General features: G+C 41.0%; 3 protein-coding genes across 4 annotated transcripts; 2 read left to right on the top strand and 1 right to left on the bottom strand.

Moving 5' to 3' along the window:
* Positions 1–2,104: 2,104 nt before the first annotated feature.
* On the top strand, positions 2,105–7,286 carry LOC135487214 (mitochondrial ribosome-associated GTPase 1-like). 2 transcript variants are annotated; one of them, XM_064770708.1, is made up of 10 exons: positions 2,105–2,171; positions 3,185–3,301; positions 3,538–3,602; positions 4,029–4,223; positions 4,561–4,714; positions 5,025–5,086; positions 5,845–5,941; positions 6,232–6,313; positions 6,482–6,588; positions 6,937–7,286. In XM_064770708.1, exons 2-10 carry the CDS (start codon positions 3,205–3,207, stop codon positions 7,056–7,058), a joined length of 981 nt encoding a protein of 326 aa, XP_064626778.1. In that variant the 5' UTR covers positions 2,105–2,171; positions 3,185–3,204; the 3' UTR covers positions 7,059–7,286. The 2 variants fall into 2 exon arrangements, with proteins under 2 accessions (XP_064626778.1, XP_064626779.1); XM_064770709.1 differs by lacking the exon at positions 2,105–2,171 and adding an exon at positions 2,195–2,366.
* Positions 7,287–7,905: 619 nt separating this feature from the next.
* LOC135486191 (dnaJ homolog subfamily C member 21-like) lies at positions 7,906–19,053 on the bottom strand. Its single transcript, XM_064768835.1, has 13 exons — positions 18,870–19,053; positions 18,229–18,357; positions 17,786–17,880; positions 17,063–17,362; positions 15,642–15,692; positions 15,413–15,492; positions 14,916–15,031; positions 14,584–14,677; positions 14,131–14,331; positions 9,584–9,659; positions 9,093–9,256; positions 8,673–8,757; positions 7,906–8,127 (listed from the first exon to the last, which is right to left on the bottom strand). The coding sequence occupies exons 1-13, from the start codon at positions 18,985–18,987 to the stop codon at positions 7,960–7,962; spliced, it is 1,677 nt and encodes a 558-aa protein (XP_064624905.1). The 5' UTR covers positions 18,988–19,053; the 3' UTR covers positions 7,906–7,959.
* LOC135486193 (asialoglycoprotein receptor 1-like) lies at positions 9,911–14,016 on the top strand. Its single transcript, XM_064768837.1, has 4 exons — positions 9,911–11,437; positions 11,874–11,932; positions 12,810–12,995; positions 13,311–14,016. Exons 1-4 carry the CDS (start codon positions 11,187–11,189, stop codon positions 13,772–13,774), a joined length of 960 nt encoding a protein of 319 aa, XP_064624907.1. The 5' UTR covers positions 9,911–11,186; the 3' UTR covers positions 13,775–14,016.
* Positions 19,054–19,106: the final 53 nt, after the last annotated feature.

Here is a 19,106-nt window from a genome sequence, read left to right as displayed (position 1 = left end):
GATATTTCTTGAGATGAAAACGAAAGAACATATTAGTGAAGGCACATTAGCAAAACCAAAATATTGATCTTTCAGAAATTTGTTAGGTATCAAACTTTCGTTTATCTACTCAACGTATTTGAAGTAGTCGTGATCGTGTAATAGACGAACGCCTGCTGACCAAATACCCGTAGCACAGTGACATATGTGCATATCTTTGCTAATTTTGACTATTTTGCTATACAGCCATGTATATGCAACATAGTTAATTTATTCTAAGATATGCATGCATGCCATGGTGACCAATATTGAAGATCACCGATTGTTGATGTCTGGGGCATGACCTATCCTCCCATACAGCCATTGCATGCCCCTACATCCTCTATAATGGTACCGGTACTGTTTACATCAGTCAAGGAGACACATATTGATGGATACCATCGGTATGTGGTCTCGAGAAGCCGGTTCCAATGACCACTCGTACTCTGGAAAGAAGCTGAGATTGCTCTGGGACTCGCTAGTCCCCACGGGCCCGGCTATAAAACACCGGTACCCCGACATGCTCGTCTTCTATGAGAAGGAAAAGGAGGTCCTAATCATCGAGATAGCTGTCAGCTCCGACAGACACGTCCTAGCACGTGCGGAGGAGAAACGATCGAAGTACTGTGGCTGTGACTATCTCATCTCTCTCATCATGTTGTCAACACGGTGGAGCAGCCAGGACTGATGCCGCCTGGCTGTGACTGTCTCATCTCTCTCACCATATAGACAACTTGGCAGAGCAGCCAAGACTGATTTGGCCTGGCTGTGACTGTTTCTCATCTCTCTCACCATGTAGACAACTTGGCAGAGCAGCCGAGACTGATTTGGCCTGGAGGTGATTGTCTCATCTCTCTCGCCATATTAACAACTAGGCAGTGCGGCGAAGATTGATGCGGCCTGGCTGTGACTGTCTCATCACTCTCATCATGTTGTCAACACGGTGGAGCAGCCAGGACTGATTCGGCCTGGTTGTGACTTCCTCATCTCTCTCATCATGTTGTCAACACGGTGGAGCAGCCAGGACTGATTCGGCCTGGCTGTGACTTCCTCATCTCTCTCATCATGTTGACAACTTGGCAGAGCAGCCAAGACTGATTTGGCTTGGCTGTGACTGTCTCATCTCTCTCATCATGTTGTCAGCACGATGGAGGAGCCAGGACTGTCAAACAGTTGTGTGAGCTCACTAGAGCTTGCACTTAAATAATAGTGTAAAACTAAAATTTATATAATATATATATATATGTATATAAAACCGTCATCGGATGCGCATCCGATATGCCACGAGATCCTTCACCGTCAATTCCCTTACCGTCTTCGGATGCGTATCCGATATGCCACGAGATCCTTTACCGTCAATTTCTTTACCGTCATCGGATGCGCATCCGATATGCCACGAGATCCTTCACCGTCAATTCCCTTACTGTCTTCGGATGCGCATCCGATATGCCACGAGATCCTTCACCGTCAATTCCCTTACCGTCTTCGGATCCGATATGCCACGAGATCCTTCACCGTCAATTCCCTTACCGTCATCGGATGCGCATCCGATATGTCACGAGATTTTTTGTAACTTAACCGTCAATTCCTATACCGTCATGGATGCCACGAGCTTTGTTGTCGTTGTAAAGGTTTCGGGGATACGACCAATGCATGCGAGCACCGTCGTCGGAACCCCAAACCGCCCTCTCGATCTATCCGTAAGGACAAGCCACTCTCGTGACCGTCACGGTTACGGACTCCGGACCTCCAGACTTCAGAGACCGAGCTTTTCTTTACCTTACAATTACTGTATACTCGGCGCCTCACTTATATGTGTTCTTTTTTTCACATACATTGTTCTCGTGGTTTACGGAAAAGTAGGCCTAAAATGTTATAGTGTCTAAAAACAATATTCAGTTAATGGAATTACACTTTTTTCCATTACTGCTTGCTTGATATTGCCCTAACAACTTTTTCATGAATCAATTTTGAGCATTATGTTTACAACGTAGTTATTATAGCACTAAATATGAGTCTAAAATGCCAAATACTTGCAACTATTATGTTAATCACTGAAATCTTAGTGTACTAATTGCTCGCTATAAGCTAGGTTATTGCGCCCCTAAACCAACGTACTGACAACGCTACCTCCCCCGAACTCAAACTTTAACGTGAGTTAATTGTGATCTTACTCTCTATATACCAAAGTGATTTACCTAGGAATACAGTTGCACTTCACTGAAAACTAATGATGTGTTGATGAGTTCAATGAATCCTTCGATTCCTTTGGTTTTCTTGGCGAACTGACGTCCGACAATCAATGACCCGTTGACGTGTACCTGCAAGTGCAATACGCCATTGCCGTAGTGTGTAAACAGATCTATTTTTGGACGAAACTCAGCCCCTCACAAACTTTGGTCCATTTCGCCAATGATGACACTGCTTCTAGACTGTACCACAGCACTTTAAGCTGTAGCAGCGCTAAGCAAGAGTCAAGACGAATGTCCGCTGCCAGCCGCTGCTGGACCAACCCCCTCGCCCGCCCCCCTTGCCCGCCCCCCATTATGATCATCAGATTCAGAGGCCTAGCTGAGCCCTGTGTGTGATTTAGCCAAATTCAATGTATCTTTTCTTTTGTGATGTTAAGGCCCTTGTGTCATGCAGCGTATATTCCGTAGCACTGGTACACAACTTATGTTAAACCGCGACGTCTGCTGCAATTCAAATTGCATTTGACGCCAATGGAATTGTGACGACTTGTTTCTCCAATCTTGCGAGGGAGGTGAATTGATGATGGTGTGACAATGTCTCACTCTCAGGCCGTGAAGTAGCCTAGGCCTATAATTTCATATAGCTTGTGATCATTTGTGGGAAACGATAGCAAAAAGCATTATGTCATGTTTTTATGCTTCATTCAAAACTTGTATTTGCAGCTGTTAAACTTACTACTTACGTGTGTTCTGTTGTTGTCATGCATCCAGTCTGCCAGTGCTCCAGCTCCCAGTGTTATTCCAGTAGAGTAGAGTTCCAGTAGCTTCATTCAAAGTTGGGCTCACTGTGATGAACACAGTGAGCCCAAGTCATGCTGATTTGTTTGGTAACAAGTCATGTTTTCGTAGCGAGTTTTAGGGCTGGCTCTGGTTGCCCTTCCGGGTTTTTTCATTTAATCACTTTTCGTTCGCAGATATCTGCCTTATACTCAAGATGGCCAAACATATCTTCAGTAACAAGACTTTCCGGGAGGCATTTACCTTTGTCAACAAGAATTCCACCACCTGGTTTCCTGGACATATGCACAAAGGTAAAGTAAATGAGAAAAATAACCCCATATTATATTTTGGAAGCTTTCAGGGACCTCTCATTGTTTTGCCAGTATACTGGTAATTATGGTAACTGGTAACACTAACGTGCATGATAGTTACACGGACATTGGTATTTCATTAAATGAGTTACTAGAACCCAGCTGAAACTGCCACTTCAGAAATGTTTTCATGACAAGGAAGAGGATACCTAATCTAAATTTTCTTTTCTTATAAGGTATGATGCAACTACAGGCCAAGCTAAAAGATATTGATTGTATTATTGAAGTCCACGATGCAAGAGTATCCTTTGAAATTTGTAATCTTGATTAGCACTATTCTGTATGGTTACTTCTTCAAAACATTGGAAATGTGGTAAAACTTACCATTGATGCCAAGAAGAAGCCAAAAGGAACATTCAAACATAATAATGATAATAATAATAATAATAATAATAATTTATTATATTAAAAGTGCTTTTGAATGAAAATCATTTGCAAAGCACTGTACAATTTAAAATCAACACATAGTAAAAGAGAAAAATTGTACATAGAGATTAAAACATTCATAGAGATTAAAACATTTAGGTGCTGGTGTCGAAGTGTTCAGTAAAAAGGTGAGTTTTGAGATGTTTTTTGAAGGCGCTGGTGCCAATGGGATCACGCATCCAGGTCGGAAGTGAGTTCCACAGCCTGGGTGCCAAGTGCCAACATCCTCAACTTGTCTCAGATTCCATTTGCTGGAAGGAACCCTAATTTCCAGACTCACTTGATGGTGAGACCTCACATCCTTGTCCTGAATAAAATGGACTTGGCAGATCTTTCGCGGAGAAAGGAAGTTGAGCAGCGATTGAAGGATGAAGGTGTCAAGACAGTACTTTATACTGATTGTAGGGACAACAAAGATAAAGTCATTAAAAGCCAGGTGTGTATTCTTTTTTAATGACACGACTTTGAAAATCTATGACGAGACTACAAAGGATGCTCAACCTTTTCAATAATTCATACTATGTAACTTGCTCAGATCAGAGGAGGTTAGTTCAAACCATGTCGACCTTGTATCTCCTGAACATATCCAGTTAGCTTATTCAACTTATGTTTTCCTTGGCAATTATAAAGGCATCGAATGTGGTTTACGTTGACATAATGGTAGTGGCCAGCATTTTGATTTAACCAAATTGATCCCAGGGGATGCTGGAAAGTCTTTACAGTTGCTAACATCAACAAAAATACAATTCATCCGATTTTGGATTGCTTTTCAGTTAATCCCGACAGCTTTGAATCTGATCAAGAACAGTGAGAGATATCACAGGACGGAGGAAACTACTTATAATATGTTAGTCATAGGAATCCCAAATGTTGGTAAATCGTCTCTTATCAATAAGTTGAGGAATTTGAACAGAAAAATAAATCCAGGTAAATTCAGACTATGTCTTAGACTAGCTTGTGTATTCTTGTTTCCATTATTAGTGATGTTTCGAATTCTTTATCAGAACACATGACACTTTGGCCACTGATAGGACGGCCTGGGGAGATCTGACAGAATGCATGATTGATGAGCCTTTTTGTTTTGGGTGAACAAGTTATATGCATGACACCAATACCTTTATTTCAAGGTTATTTTATTGAAATGAAGTATGGGACAGGGACGTTTGCTGTAGTAAACTTTTATCTATTATAATTATAGACAGGATTTTTGTAGAAATTTGTTTGGTTTCTATTTCAGGAAAAGCTTCCCAAGTTGGTGCTGTTCCAGGTATCACCAGAAGTGTGATGGAAAAAATCATTGTAAGCAAGCTGTGTTCGTTTTCCCTTGGCAGCTGACAAGTATCTGTCAATATAACTCCAGTTACCAGTTCAATTTTAAAAAATGTAGAAAAAGGGAGAAGAATCAAAGCACATCTGCTGCAGTCGAGGTATGACCGTGGACTGACGTTATTTGTCAGAGCAGAATCTGTTCACTGCATGGGTTTGTTGTAGAGCTGGCGTCCGTCTCTTGCAGACATGACGTCGTGGTAGGATGCGACATGGTTGTGACGTCTCTAGGATGTGACGTGTCGTCCCGCCATGGTGTGGTTGTGAGGGGGTGTTGCACGCGGTCGCTGGTTGCCAACCTCCACCCAAATGAAAAAATACACGGTTTCGGCGTCTTGTTGAGCCTCATCAGATACCAAACATCCCCATACATCCAGTTACCAGTTCACTTCACTTGTATTCTGACCTCTGGTAAAGCCACTATGAGCTATTCCAATGAGTAACATCTGAATGAAAGTTTTGTCGGGTCGCTCTGGAGCATTTTACTTGAGTAATAATATACAGTAGAACCTCCCTTAGCGGACACCTCTCTACTAAGGACACCCTCTTTATTAAGGACACTAGTTTTGGTCCCAAATAGGTCACATTTACATTCACTTTGACCTCTCTAATCAGGACACCTCTCTATTAAGGACAGCACTTGTCAGTCCCGAGTGTGTCCTTAATAGAGAGGTTCTACTGTATGTCATATTCTTGATGTCATGTTGATTCAGTTCATTGTTTCACTGCAGGTCTGTGATCAACCGAAAATCTATGTCCGAGATTCACCAGGAATATTGGACCCTAGCGTTAAAGACGTTCATGTAGGCATGAAGTTAGCCGTTTGTGGTTAGTTCCCCTGATTTCTCAATCATCAATTCTCATTACCATATCGCTAAATAGTCCTCTAGGGAGGTGTCACTGGATATCCGAAGACAATGTCACAATCAGTCACAATGTGTTTTGATGGATGTCCATCACTCACTGCAGGACTCTGCTAAACTCGGAAGAGGCAACTGATGCGATCCGCTATTCAGTTAAAATGATGATGTCACTAAATGACTTTATGTACTTTAGTCCCAAAGCAGTTCAGAGTCGCAAATTGATTTTTAAACTTCCTAATGCGTTTTCCTCTTCAGCTACACTGAAGGACCATCTGGTCGGAGAGGAAATAGTGGCAGATTATATGTTATATTGGTTGAATAAGCTCGACAACTTCCAGTAAGTAACTTGCATGCCCAGTTCAACGTCCTTCTCAGTCATAAATGTTGTGAGGACAGATTTCCATAATTGGAACAATTCTCTCCATGCAATGTCTTTTCCTAACAATGGGCTATAGAAAGGCTTTCATTATGTTCATCTTTACATTTTCTGAGATTCTTTTTTCAGATATGTCGATTATTTCGGTCTTAAGAATCCTACTGATGACATATTGCAGTTTCTAATGGAGGTTGCGAAAAAGTATAACTTCTCAAGAAAACACAGAAGTGTTGAAGGTTAGTACATGTAATGATAGTTTCCCACCTTCTGGTGCCAAGTGAATAAGACGGTCCCTTGATGTGCCTGGTGCTCACAATACCCTGAAAAAGAGGGTAAAATGGATTATGCCCTGGCAAGATGGCTTCAGTGTTCTGTTTTTTTAATCTTGGTCCTTTTGGTACATAGTCTGTCACATTCGGTGTAAAGACACCAAAGTAGACTTGGTGTATAGAAGACAGCGAAGACAAGTTTCTGACATTACAGTTCTCAATCATGAGCCATATACTTTCTGGTGGACATTAAACATGCTATGGAAAGTTGTATATCACTATCACCGCCTTATGATAATTTCCTCTGTTTTCCAGGGGGAGGAGTCCAGATGCGACCAGATTTGGGACGGGCTGCCCATTTTGCCTTGAAGGCTTTCAGAGAAGGAAAACTTGGAAAAGTTATGATGGATGTTGATTATATATATACGAACAGATAGGATCGTTGAAAACAGGCAGTGTGAGCCTTGGACAATAAATGCTACATGTTCTGCGAACTCTCATTATAACATCAGGAAATATTCAGTGGTACTGTTCTGAAGAAAGAATTAAGAGACTGGTTGGGTGCTCCTTCTCAACACCCTGTTGGCATGGTATAAGATCATGGAACTGATCGCTTTGGCAGCATGCGATGTGTAAATCTAGTTATAAAATCTGAATCTCTTAAATGGTCTTGTCTGCATTTATCCTGGCAAATGTTACGCTGCAAGTAGGATGAGATGTCATCCAGTCACCCACACTCTTTCCTTGATCAGGGCTGGCCTATACTGGAGAACCAGAGTTGCATTTATACTGGTTTATGCAGTACAGCACCTCACGATGCCATCCGATATCACACTCTAGGAAAAGGCCAGATAAATACTGTCCCTAGAATATATTGCTCCCCAGACCTGTTGACATTCTACTCTAACATCCAGCGTTTTCATCATCTTCGGAGCCATGTCATCGCATGAGGAGGATGAGGGACATGTTAACTGTAGTGATGGGATTTTTCCACCGACAACAATTCGTACCGGTACATGTGCTTCCCCTGTGTAGAAATCATGTCGACATACAGACCTTCCCGTTGTGTATGGTCACATATACATGTAGATCATCCGACAGAGTGACCAGCAGTGGTGGTTGATGTGTATCACTTAGTTCAGGGTATAGATTCGGGGGCAACAAGCTTGAAAAGCATGGTCTTTGATTTTGGAACATTGCTTGGATTTCAATGCTTGGATGCTTTGGGGTGCTCAAATCGAATGCTCTGCTCTAAAGATACAAACACAAAGATTAAGGTTTCTTTCTTTAGTTTATTATAATGTACATTTTTACAGAAAAAGCTCACACCCTCGTAGATCATCTCTTTCCTTTCTTTTTGTTTAATTTTTTACTTGAACCTTGGTGTTCATTTGCTGATGGCACTCGAAGTTGATGCCCAGTTGTCTTAAGGTGATCGAAGAGTTTATTTCTGGTTGGGAACTCCTTCTTACACGTGTTGCAGTAATGATGTTCAGGTTGGTTGGTCTGGAAAATTGAACATAAGTTTCGTACAGATTTACAGATGAAGTAGTACTGATTTCATTCATATAGATATCTGCTTCACCTTCTTTTTCTGGGCATTCCATGGGGCCATATTTAAAGTATGTACACCCAATCTTCAGACTTACATGACCCTGTACACATGCATATGCTTCTCAATAGACCTCTCCCGTTGTGTACGGTAACATATACATGTAGATCATCAGACAGCGTGACTAGCAGTGGTCACTTCACAAAGAAGAACTAGAGTGATGAGGTTGGACAGAGTGAAGCAAGATGCAGCAACTGCAGATGAACTCCTTGAGGAAGCTCCTGACCAATGGTGTAATATGCTTGCAATATTCATTTGGTATAGAAAAAGAAGAACCACTCTGTCCAATGTGAGAAATGCTGTATTATTATAATCTTCAATCCTTTAAAGGTATAGTGTACTTATGCCCAAAACACCTTCGGGCTTCACATTGCAACTTGATACAAAGCACAGACACCAAGTCATTAGCTTGCGATAGAAACAGAAATACCACACTTACCTCTTCTTCTTCTTCTTCTTGTGGTTTGACAGGCTTTTTACCATCTTTTGCCTTTTTGTTTTTCTCCTTTGATGGCTGCTCGCTTCTGAAAGTGGAAGAAGAAGGCTGCTATGACACTTAAAAACTTCCGGTACTGACTTTTTGTGATGCTTTTTGGATTGCAAGGAGGACTTGCCAGCAAAATGCTCTTCAATGATACAGTGAATGAGACTACACAGATGAATAGGGTAGCTACCTTTAGGAGATAGCACAGGCGAGCAGGACACCTCTCATAAGAGACAAACATAGGTCTTTTCTATACAATTTGACCTCCATAATCAGGATCCCTCTTTACTCAGCCAATAAAAGACAGCATTTGTCTCTCCCAAGCGTGTCCCTAACAGAGTGGTACTGCAGCACAAGAAATCTGATTAATCTCACCTGGCTGCGGTTTCTTCAGCAACTGTTGATATTTCTGGCTGAGGCTGGTTGCTGTCTGCCTGTGGTTTGCTGTCCTTTTGCTGTGATTGTGAAGGCACATCCTTTTTCACCTCGATCTCAGGTGCAGGGTCCTTTTCAGCACTGCCATCGTTCTCAGATTCATTCTAGAAGAGTAACACGAAACATCAATGAAACACAGAATGTCTCCAAAAACTTGGAATATTTTATTTCATCATGATCATAAATGTGAGAACCAATAGTTGGGGCTGTATTCGAATGTGACTCTTGTCACCCCCTCGTCTGCCTCGTAAGGCATTGACGCAATGAACACCACAATGCCTGTTCTCAACACCAAACTATTTGGGATTTTCATTTCTAAGTCGGTGACTCAAACACAATCTGGAATTATCAGACAGTCTCTGGCACACAAAGCTTTTTAAAACTCATATTATAAGTTAAGATATTTTGATAATGATAGTGACAGGTCCTACCTCTTGTTCATCATCTATGAGCTTTTGCTGCTGCTTTTGCAGTTCCTTTCGCTTCTTCTTCTGTTTCTTTGATAATCTGAAAGATACAAACAAACGGATAATGAGACACAATCATTGATTCAAAAAGTTTAAGTTATCATACACACAGTAGAACCTATTCTGGATACAGACAAATGTTATTTTTAAAGATGGGGACAAAGTCAATCAACCCTGATCAGAAGATTGTCCATGGAGACTTACGAACAACCATTTTCAATGAGAGATAATTAATCTATAATTTTAGATTAATTAGTCTCAGCATTATAATTCCCACCAAGAGGTAGCATATGCCTGCATCTATTTTGGCAAAGGCAGATCATGCGCCTGACCTGCTAGAGTTCATTTCACTTCTAGTTAGCCTGGATTATGCAAACCATGCCATAGCCTTTCTGTGTGAAGACGTGAAATCTACCTTAAACTCATCAACCCCAGAAGCCACACCAATATAATGATTTTGCAAAGATGTTCTGCAACACAGATTTCTTCTCTTGGGTCAGAAGTTCATCTTTATGATCTCAGGTTATTTGTTTCTACTGAAACACCCAAAGCCCCTTTAGTCCTTACTTCTAATTTCTCATCTCATGAACTGACTTGTACGATTCTGTATACACAGAAATGACCTGAATTGAGCAACACAAACTAAATTAAATAACCAAGCTCAGTGAGATATGAACATAGAGTATCACCCCATACACTGCTGGCACATGACCATGGATGATACCACCTTATAACCCCTTCTTTATAAGCTCCTTGCATCATGGAATTCCATCATCTAGATCCTACTCTTAGCACTGCACCTGATGAAGGTATAACACATCAAGTTGAATAATAACATACAGTCAGAAGTAATCTGCTCAAATAGTGCATACCAGACATCAATCTATTCAGACTGCTGCATAGAATTGTTTTAGCCGCAGACCACGAAAGATCCTGATTTCATCCCTTCTTCAACAAATCAACCCATCAAAACGGAACCAGGATTAGAGCAGAATTTCATGATATCAGGACTTCTGAAGCAGGCATGAAAATCTTCATCTTAATTTTGATCCTTGGGGTCCATACGACGGAACTTCTTGCAGGGAGAAGGAAGAAGCATCACAGGCATCATCCCACCCCTACCCCAGACCCAGACCTGGAGCACTTGCCGAGACGATTCCGCAGAGTTGTTCTGAGGAAGATCCAAAACTTGACCGAGGAGATTGAGGATCTGAAGTATCAGTTGGAAGTTGTGGAAAATGAGCAGGGGGAACTTGATATATTATTGCAGGCTCATCAAAAAGCCATTGAAGGGTAAGTCACACAGTCTTTAAATCAGCACTATGGCACTACTTATCAGCAGTGTATCCTATCTGGCATCAATTCCATGTCTCTAAGGTTGGGCAACTTCCTGAGAATAGCCTGCACAACAGTTTGAAGCAGACTTCGTTCAAAAAGGGTAAACACACTATGATCAAGAACAAGAACTAATCTGTTAATTACAATTTATGGATTCTTCTTCACTGTCCTGACCCCTACATCTCATATAAAGCCACGGTAAACCATAATCATATCACATTGAGCCATCATGGAGTCAAAGACCATATTCTTTACTGTGGCTCTGTGCCTGGGTATGGCTCTTGGCCTATCCAACAGGAAGATAAGATCCAGTCATGAGGTTACGCCCCACGATTATAATGAGACTAGACAATTGGTCAGGAGAAGGTTTGGAGAGTTAGGTGAAGATTTGCAGGAGTTGGCTGAGAAGACAGAGACAATTGAGGCAGAGTTTGATCATTTGAAAAAGATTCTGAAAAGTCATCGAGAAGCAATTGAAAGGTGAGTTGATATTTTAAAAGACAATTCTTGATGGTTCAATGTGTTGTGCTGTTGGTTCCAATGAAAAAATGAATGTTTCACTAGTCATCTTTCAACACTTCATTCCACACTCTTCATGTTATTTTCAAGCCCCACCTTCTCTTTCAGCAGCAGCAGGATGGCTTCCTCTGGAGACAGGGCTTTTGCTTGTCTTGCGCCGCGCCTGTGGAACGGGCTACCACAGGAAATTCGTGCGAGCAGCAGTATCCTTGTCTTCAAGAGAAAGCTGAAAACTTTCCTGTTCTCTAACTAGGCAGCAGTCTGTCAAAATAGCCAGCAGCTTATATTTTTTTGATTGGTTTCTCTGGTGTCTTTGATCACGTTTTTCTGTGGATATAGGCACCTTAAATCCCAAATGATTGATTGATTGATTGATTGATTGATTGATTGATTTCAGCCTTGGAGGTATCATAGCTCCACCAATACCACTAGGCTCAGGAACTGATAATGAATCCGGTAAGCATAATTCATATTATTATATTATTATTTAATTGCACTTTTATGCAAGCATGGAGCGGCACAGTGCATAAAGCTGCAGCGAAGGGGTAGCCCTTTATACATCCTTGTCACCAAATCCAAAACCCATTATATCACAAAAGACACACTTCTGTAAACTAGAATGTCCTTTTCCTTATTTTTTCTGATTCCATTTCCAGATGAAGTACACATAGATGAACTAGAGAAAATAGTTGACTAGACTTTGTTTCTAGAACAGCACGAATGTTGAATGAACACACGCCCTGAAAATAAACACACCTGTACTCATATCAAGCTCTCTGGACAATACATGAAATAGATTTTTATAACTAGAACATTATAGTTAGCATAAGAGATGGACATGATGTATCGAGATTGACAAGTAGATCAAGAACGATAAGCATGTAATTGATAAGAATATTCATGCACAATTCTGTTTCAATTATATACCAAACCAATATATTTTTTAATTCTGACACTTCAAGAACTCAGTCTCAACTAATTTAGTTATCTTTGCACTGCCTTTGGCCTAGCTAGGTTTAGAATGTACAACAAAAGAAGATTAAATGTGATGTTTCTTGTCATTCGGTGTTTTCTTGTCATTTTTGTCTGCATGAGCATGAAATAGCACGGCCTAAAGATGTGAACAGGGGTCATTTGGCACTAGAAGTGTTGGTGCATTTTATGAGCAAATACTGACCCTTTTGTGGCGTTATATGATTATGAATGCAATATCTGGTGTACATTTATCTAGGCCACCAGGTCGGTGATGTACGAATGCATTACAGGCATGTTCATGTATTGTTGGGATGGACTAAACTTTTGCAAAGTGTGCCTTTAAACAACCTCTTCACAGGTGTGGTATGTCCATCTCACTACATCTACCATGGCAACTCCTGCTATGAATGGGTGAAGAAGGCCGCCAACTGGACCGAGGCAGAGCAGTACTGTGCCCATGAACATAATGGACACCTGGTCAAAATCAGCAGTGAAAAGGAACACAAGTTTGTGGTCTACCACACAATGCACCACTACCCTGCAGGTTCGTTTACATGTACATGTATTTTGAAATCAGATTATTTTAATAAAAGCAGAGATAAGACTGCCAATACTGAATCAGTAGCATGTTTCGACAGGTGCAGATTAAACTCAGCCTGGACAACTTACACTGCCAATCATGGCTATGTTAGAGTTTGCCAAACTAACTCAATCAAAACATCATTTGAATCAGTCAGGCGGGAAACATATGCTCTTATTGACCAGTTGGAAGGATTAACAAAGCACAAATTAAACTCAAGCTTTCGAAAACAAAAGAACTCAAAATGATAACAAAGCATAGAAGTTTTTTCCTTTACAGTGGATTCAATCTGGATTGGTCTCCACAACTTTGGGGATGGCTGGTACTGGGATCATGATGAACATCATGGTCGACATCATGATGATGATCGCACACATCCAGAACACCATAATGATGAGGATCACCATGACAAGGCAGATGAACACCTAAGTGACAATCCTGATCACCATGACAATCAGGGCGATCACCATGGTGACCATAACGACCAGAGTGAAGATGACAATGACCAGCGTCACATGGACTACGAGCATGAAAACCTCGACACTGGAGGCCATAAGAAGGATCACGAGACAGCGAAACATGCAGACAACGGGAAGGAGAAGTCTTTCTCAAATTGGGGTGAACACGAGCCAAGGCGTGACAGCGATAAGCTCTGCGTGCAGATTAGAGCCAACGCTGGCTACCTGTGGCGCACACATGATTGTGCTGACCATGCAATGTTTATCTGTGAATGGAACAAATGACATGAACAGATGAATGGGGCAGAGTGTGCCAATCCAACAGTGTTTTCTTATCCTATTTATACAATACTTTTGTTCATTGAACTGGCTTTGGAGCTGTGAATTTAAAATGGTGGAAATGAAAGTAACTTGAAACGACTTTTGCTTACAGAAAAAAAACTTTGGATGAATAAGCCCAGTTTCATGTTTGAGCCCTTTGAGGGCTCAGGGCCTTTTTCTACAGTAAGGGAGTATAAATCAGCATATACTAGCAAAATTTATCTTGTTTTGTTCTTTACACACCTCTGAAAAACATGCGTGATGTCATATACCCCCCCCCTCGTGATCAACAAGCCAACTTTCAACAACACTCAACTCACTTTGTTTTTGGTTGTGCTTCCAGACCATTTGAAGCTTTGATATCCTCAAGCAGATCTGTGTCATCCAGTAGCCTGTCTCCTAGCATGTCCTCGTCTGGGTCAAGGTCATCCTTCCCAAGGTCATCCTCCTCTGCTGCCATCTGCGTCTTCAGAAACACCACATTCTCTTTGTGCTTCTTGGAATTTTCATGGTTGGCAAATCTAGGGAAAAATTCATTTCACTATCAATTGTACCACACAGAATCACAAATCATCGAGGGTTTACCTGAGTTACGTCATCCGATTCACCGGGGCCAGCTCAGATGGTCTGATGAGCAGAAAGATCTAAGCTGTAGATACTTGTAGTACAAGAGGCCACAGGGAGATTTGACTTTGTGGTCTGGCAACAATCAGACAAATATGAAGAAAACCTGCAGGGTCAAAGAACCGTACCAAAGCTGGAAGTTGACTTACGCTTTCTCTGTTTTGAATGTTTTATTGCAAGCGACACAGAACATGTCATCATAGTACACTTCCTCCTCATCTTCCTCTTCTGAAGCACCACTTCCTACAAAAGAAACAATACATTTAAATTTACAAAATTGTACAGCAATTTTCCAAAATAGATCAACCAGCATCTACTCATTGATTCTATGGCTAGTTTGAAAGTTGGTTATAACTTAAGAGTCAATCTTAAGGCCCTACCATCTACTTGTGCATAAATTTCATGAGCTGTGAAAGACAGAGAATCTAGTTTATGCGGAATAATGGTAAAGAATACAGGACCAGTAAGTCTATCTACTAACCAAATTCCACAGCCTCATCTCCAAACTGTTCATCAAAATGAGCCTCCATGTTCTGTAGTTCTTTTTCAAGCTGGGACATGGCTGACCACTCAGTCTCCTGGTAGCTTTCATATTTTCTGAAATATAGGTACCCGCATCAACGAATGAAATATTCTTGTTTATGTTTGCTACAACATTGAAGGCACAGAGAATATGATTTGATTTCGAATTTACAATGGAACAACAGAGGTTTAAACAATTCTTGTCCACTATCACATATTAAATGATTGCATCAAGAGGTTGGAAATGGGAAACTATAAGTTTCATCATGCCACAATGTTACTGGACATGCTTGATGAACGTCAACCTCACGATGGAGCGAGTGTTTAAGTTGCGATAGAGATGCTCGAGACAGCCCAGCACCGGAGGGACGTGGTCAGGAGTGATGTGGTGGCATGACTGACACAGGCATGTCAACTTGCTGAAGTGAGTGTGAGATGTTTTGTCTCATTTCTTACTTTATTCGCTCTTTTTTCTGTTTTTCTTTCCTTTCTGCATCCTGCTTGGCAATTACAGCAATGCGTTCTTCAAGCTTTTTCTGAAATTAAAAGTACAATGGAGTCATATTCTAGGTCATATAAAGAGGGAATGAAAAAAAATACTGAAAAACATGCCTTGACTAATACAAGTCAAGTAAACATCATGGCATTACACTGTCTAAACGCTTAGCAAAGACTGAAAACTTACTTTATGAGCTTGAACACGTCTATCCCTTTTCTTTATAAAGGCAACTAAATTCTGGAAAGAAAATAGAAAAGATCGATTGCATAAAATTAGATAAATTGAAAGGTTATGCAAATGAAATGGCCAGGGCCATTGTGCTCACCTCATGTGGAGGAAAGATGGATAAAGAGCATGGTATTGTGTCATGTAGTGTTAGGTTTGATGTAGGTCCAAGCAATTACAATTTCCCCAAAATGGCCAATTTACAGTACATTCGACCTCTGTGACCTTGAAAAGTAGGTCAAATCAAAGAAGACCCGGGTGACACATTGAATGGTTGTTAGAATTAGATGTACCTATGATATAAAATTGGTGCCAATCGGGCAAGTCATTACTAGGAATAATGGCATTTTGAAGAATTTAGGATTTGGCCCCCTCCCTAGAGGCCAAACGGCAAATCAGATCGCACCAAACTTCGGTACCTAAGATCACCTGACCAAGGGGTACATGTGTACTTAATTTGTGATCAATAGTCATTGCAGTTAAGAAACGTGCCATAGTTACGGCCTGACGGCGAATTTACGCCATTTGACCTCTGTGACCTTGACAAGAAGGTCAAATTAAAAACCTGTGTGACATATACTGTATGGTGGTAAGATGTACCCATGATATCAAATTGGTGGCAATCGGGCAAGAAGTTAAGGAATAATCACATTTTTAAGGTTTTTGGATTTTGCCCCCTGGTGGTCAAGTGGTGAATCATATTGGACCAAACTTCGGTCCCTGAGATCACCTGACTAAGGGGTAAATGTGTACCAAATTTGGTATCAATAGTCATTGCAATTTAGAAACGTGCCATCGTTACATCCTAACGGCCAATTTACACCATTTGACCTCTGTGACCTTGAAAAGGAGGTCAAATCAAAAACCCGGAGGATATATGATGCACCTTTGCTAGAAGTACCTACCATATTTTTTTCAAAATTTCCCGACTACTATTAAGGGAGATATTGCATATTTTCACTTTTAACGTTTGGCCCCCTGGTGGCCAAACCATGAAACGAATCGGACCGAAACTTGGTCTCCAAGGTGTCATTACATAAGGGTACATGTGTACCAAGTTTCAACTCAATAGCTCTAACAGTTACGAAACGTGCCCTGCTAACGGACGACGGACGACGACGACGACGACGACGACGACGACGACGACGGACGACGGACGCCACGGTATGGGATAAGCTCACCTCTGCTAAGAGGTGAGCTAAAAAGTGAAGCAGAGAGGTAGTACCTTGGGGTGGAAAGTCAAATTGCCATTCGTAATGAAAAAAAGTACATCAAATGTCCCTTTCGAATTTCATGTCCTTACAAGCAACATTGTAGTGGCCAAAAACTACCTCAACAGATATTTTTATCATAAAAAAGTGCTGTTCATAAGTTTGGCCTACCCTTATTTCTGCATTTCTTTCCTTCTTTGCTGCATCCCGTAGCTTTTTGTTCTCAGCCTCCATAAGCCTCCGAACCCTTCTGTTGGGAGCTTCTCTAGTGTCAAACTCATCTTTCCACGCAAACGATTTAGATGTGCAGAAACTTTCCCAGAAGGAATAAAAATCATGGACCACTTCTTCATATGAACTCTGTGAAGCTCCGAAATCAGGGAAGTTGTAGTCCGAATCCTCATCATCCATGAACTCATAGTCTTCAGCTGACAATTTTTTAAAGACTTCTCTGTATGTAGCGTAGAAGCCCTGGAAGGAAGATTGAGCAAGCTTTGAAGACACAGCTCCTGAACAAAACTGGCCAGTACACACTTGAATATTGATTTTAGCCTTCATGTGATCGACTGGATTACTCGTACCATTGCAGAATTGGCGACAGACTCAAATCAACACAATAGGCATGAACAGAGAGACCTTCACGATAAATCGTACTTCCCATTACCTACCTAGGAGATGCTGAATTCTGAATGGGTCAGTAACACTACATCAAAGATGAGTTTAAAACTGTAACCACTGTTTGTAAGGTCAAGTGAAGACTAATAAAATAAAGGAAATCTGTTTCCTCATTCTTCAGTTTTCTTATCTCCTACTCATCTCCGGACAATGTTTGGAATTTACATTTTCTGCATCCTAGTAAAAATATCATCTTCAGTATAAAAGTAAAATACGTACATCTTCATCATCGCCATACCCAGAATAACAGGCAGCTGTAAAATACTGGAAAATATTCAGACTGTTGTCCTGGTAGTTGTCTCCGAAACCGCAACCTGAAAAGGTGAGTTGTAATTATTAAGAGATACTGTAGTAATTCCAGAGCAACAAAATAAGAAATGTAATAGCTCTGCTCAAACATAAGTCTGAAAAACATCTCATCTGAAGCACTTGATTCTTGGAGCAAAGTTATTTACCAATTCTGCATGTCATGCATGTACACTCCCTTCTTCAAAGTAACTTATTAAGCTCATATCACTCAGGGGATATCTGATGATGACTATCAAGTAAAGAGGTTTCATATTGACTTATAGATGGAAACGCAATGCTAAGTATCCCGACAGCAGTTTTACATTACAAAAAGGTTGGTCCAAGCTGTTAAGTCTGCGTGGCAAAATACGAACCTCCTCTTAAGATTTCTTCTCGGTGCTTATCATACCAAGCCCTTTCATGGCGATCCATCAAAACATCATACGCCTGCTGGATCAGGCGAAACTGTTCACTGGCTTCATCTTGGTTATCTAGGTTTTTATCTGGAGTAAAAGACATACGAATGTTATACCAGTCCACGCGATTAAGGAGGGAAAGTCAAGAACACAGAAATTATTCCATCAATTGTCAACGCAACGCTTCCTTGGACATTGGTCTGGTGATTTTAACGTTTGGCCTTTATGACCCGTGTTTCTTCAGTTTGCCCTCTTCAACCACATTTCTACATGGTACTATAAACTGTGACACTATAATGAATGTGCCTGTGGTCAAATGGCCTGCTTTGCTTATTTTGTTAGTGATGATTAAATCTGAAGGTTTTAGACTGGTTTTTGAATCTGGTGGGTGCTGCAGTAGTGTTTCAGGTATGTCTCAGTGTGGCGGGTGGTTCTCCCACCAAGGTTGGCATCTTGCGATCATAATAAGCCTACACAATGTTATCAATCAGTTATGTCAGATGTACAAATGCCATGATCATGATGATCATGATGCATGACAGATTTGCACAAGTCGCAAGAGTCTGAAGAGAAGAAATCTACAGAAAATTACTGCCAACCTGGATGCCATTTTAGAGCAAGTTTTCGGTATGATTTTTTAAACTCATCTTCTCCAGCATCTCTTTCAACATTGAGGACCTCATAGTAACATTTCATAGGGCCTTTGGGCGGAGACATATTGAAAGATTCGACTTTTATCACAGCTGATTTTCCAATGGCAATGCATGTGAAACTTTTGCGATCGGTTACATCCTCGATGTGCACATCGGGGGATGTCGGAGTTCCTCCAGTAATAA

The sequence above is a fragment of the Lineus longissimus genome, chromosome 4 (assembly GCF_910592395.1).
Source record: "Lineus longissimus chromosome 4, tnLinLong1.2, whole genome shotgun sequence".
Lineage (NCBI taxonomy): Eukaryota > Metazoa > Nemertea > Pilidiophora > Heteronemertea > Lineidae > Lineus > Lineus longissimus.
The sequence above is the reverse complement of the archived record's forward strand: the minus strand, read 5'-3'. Positions and strand labels throughout refer to the sequence as shown.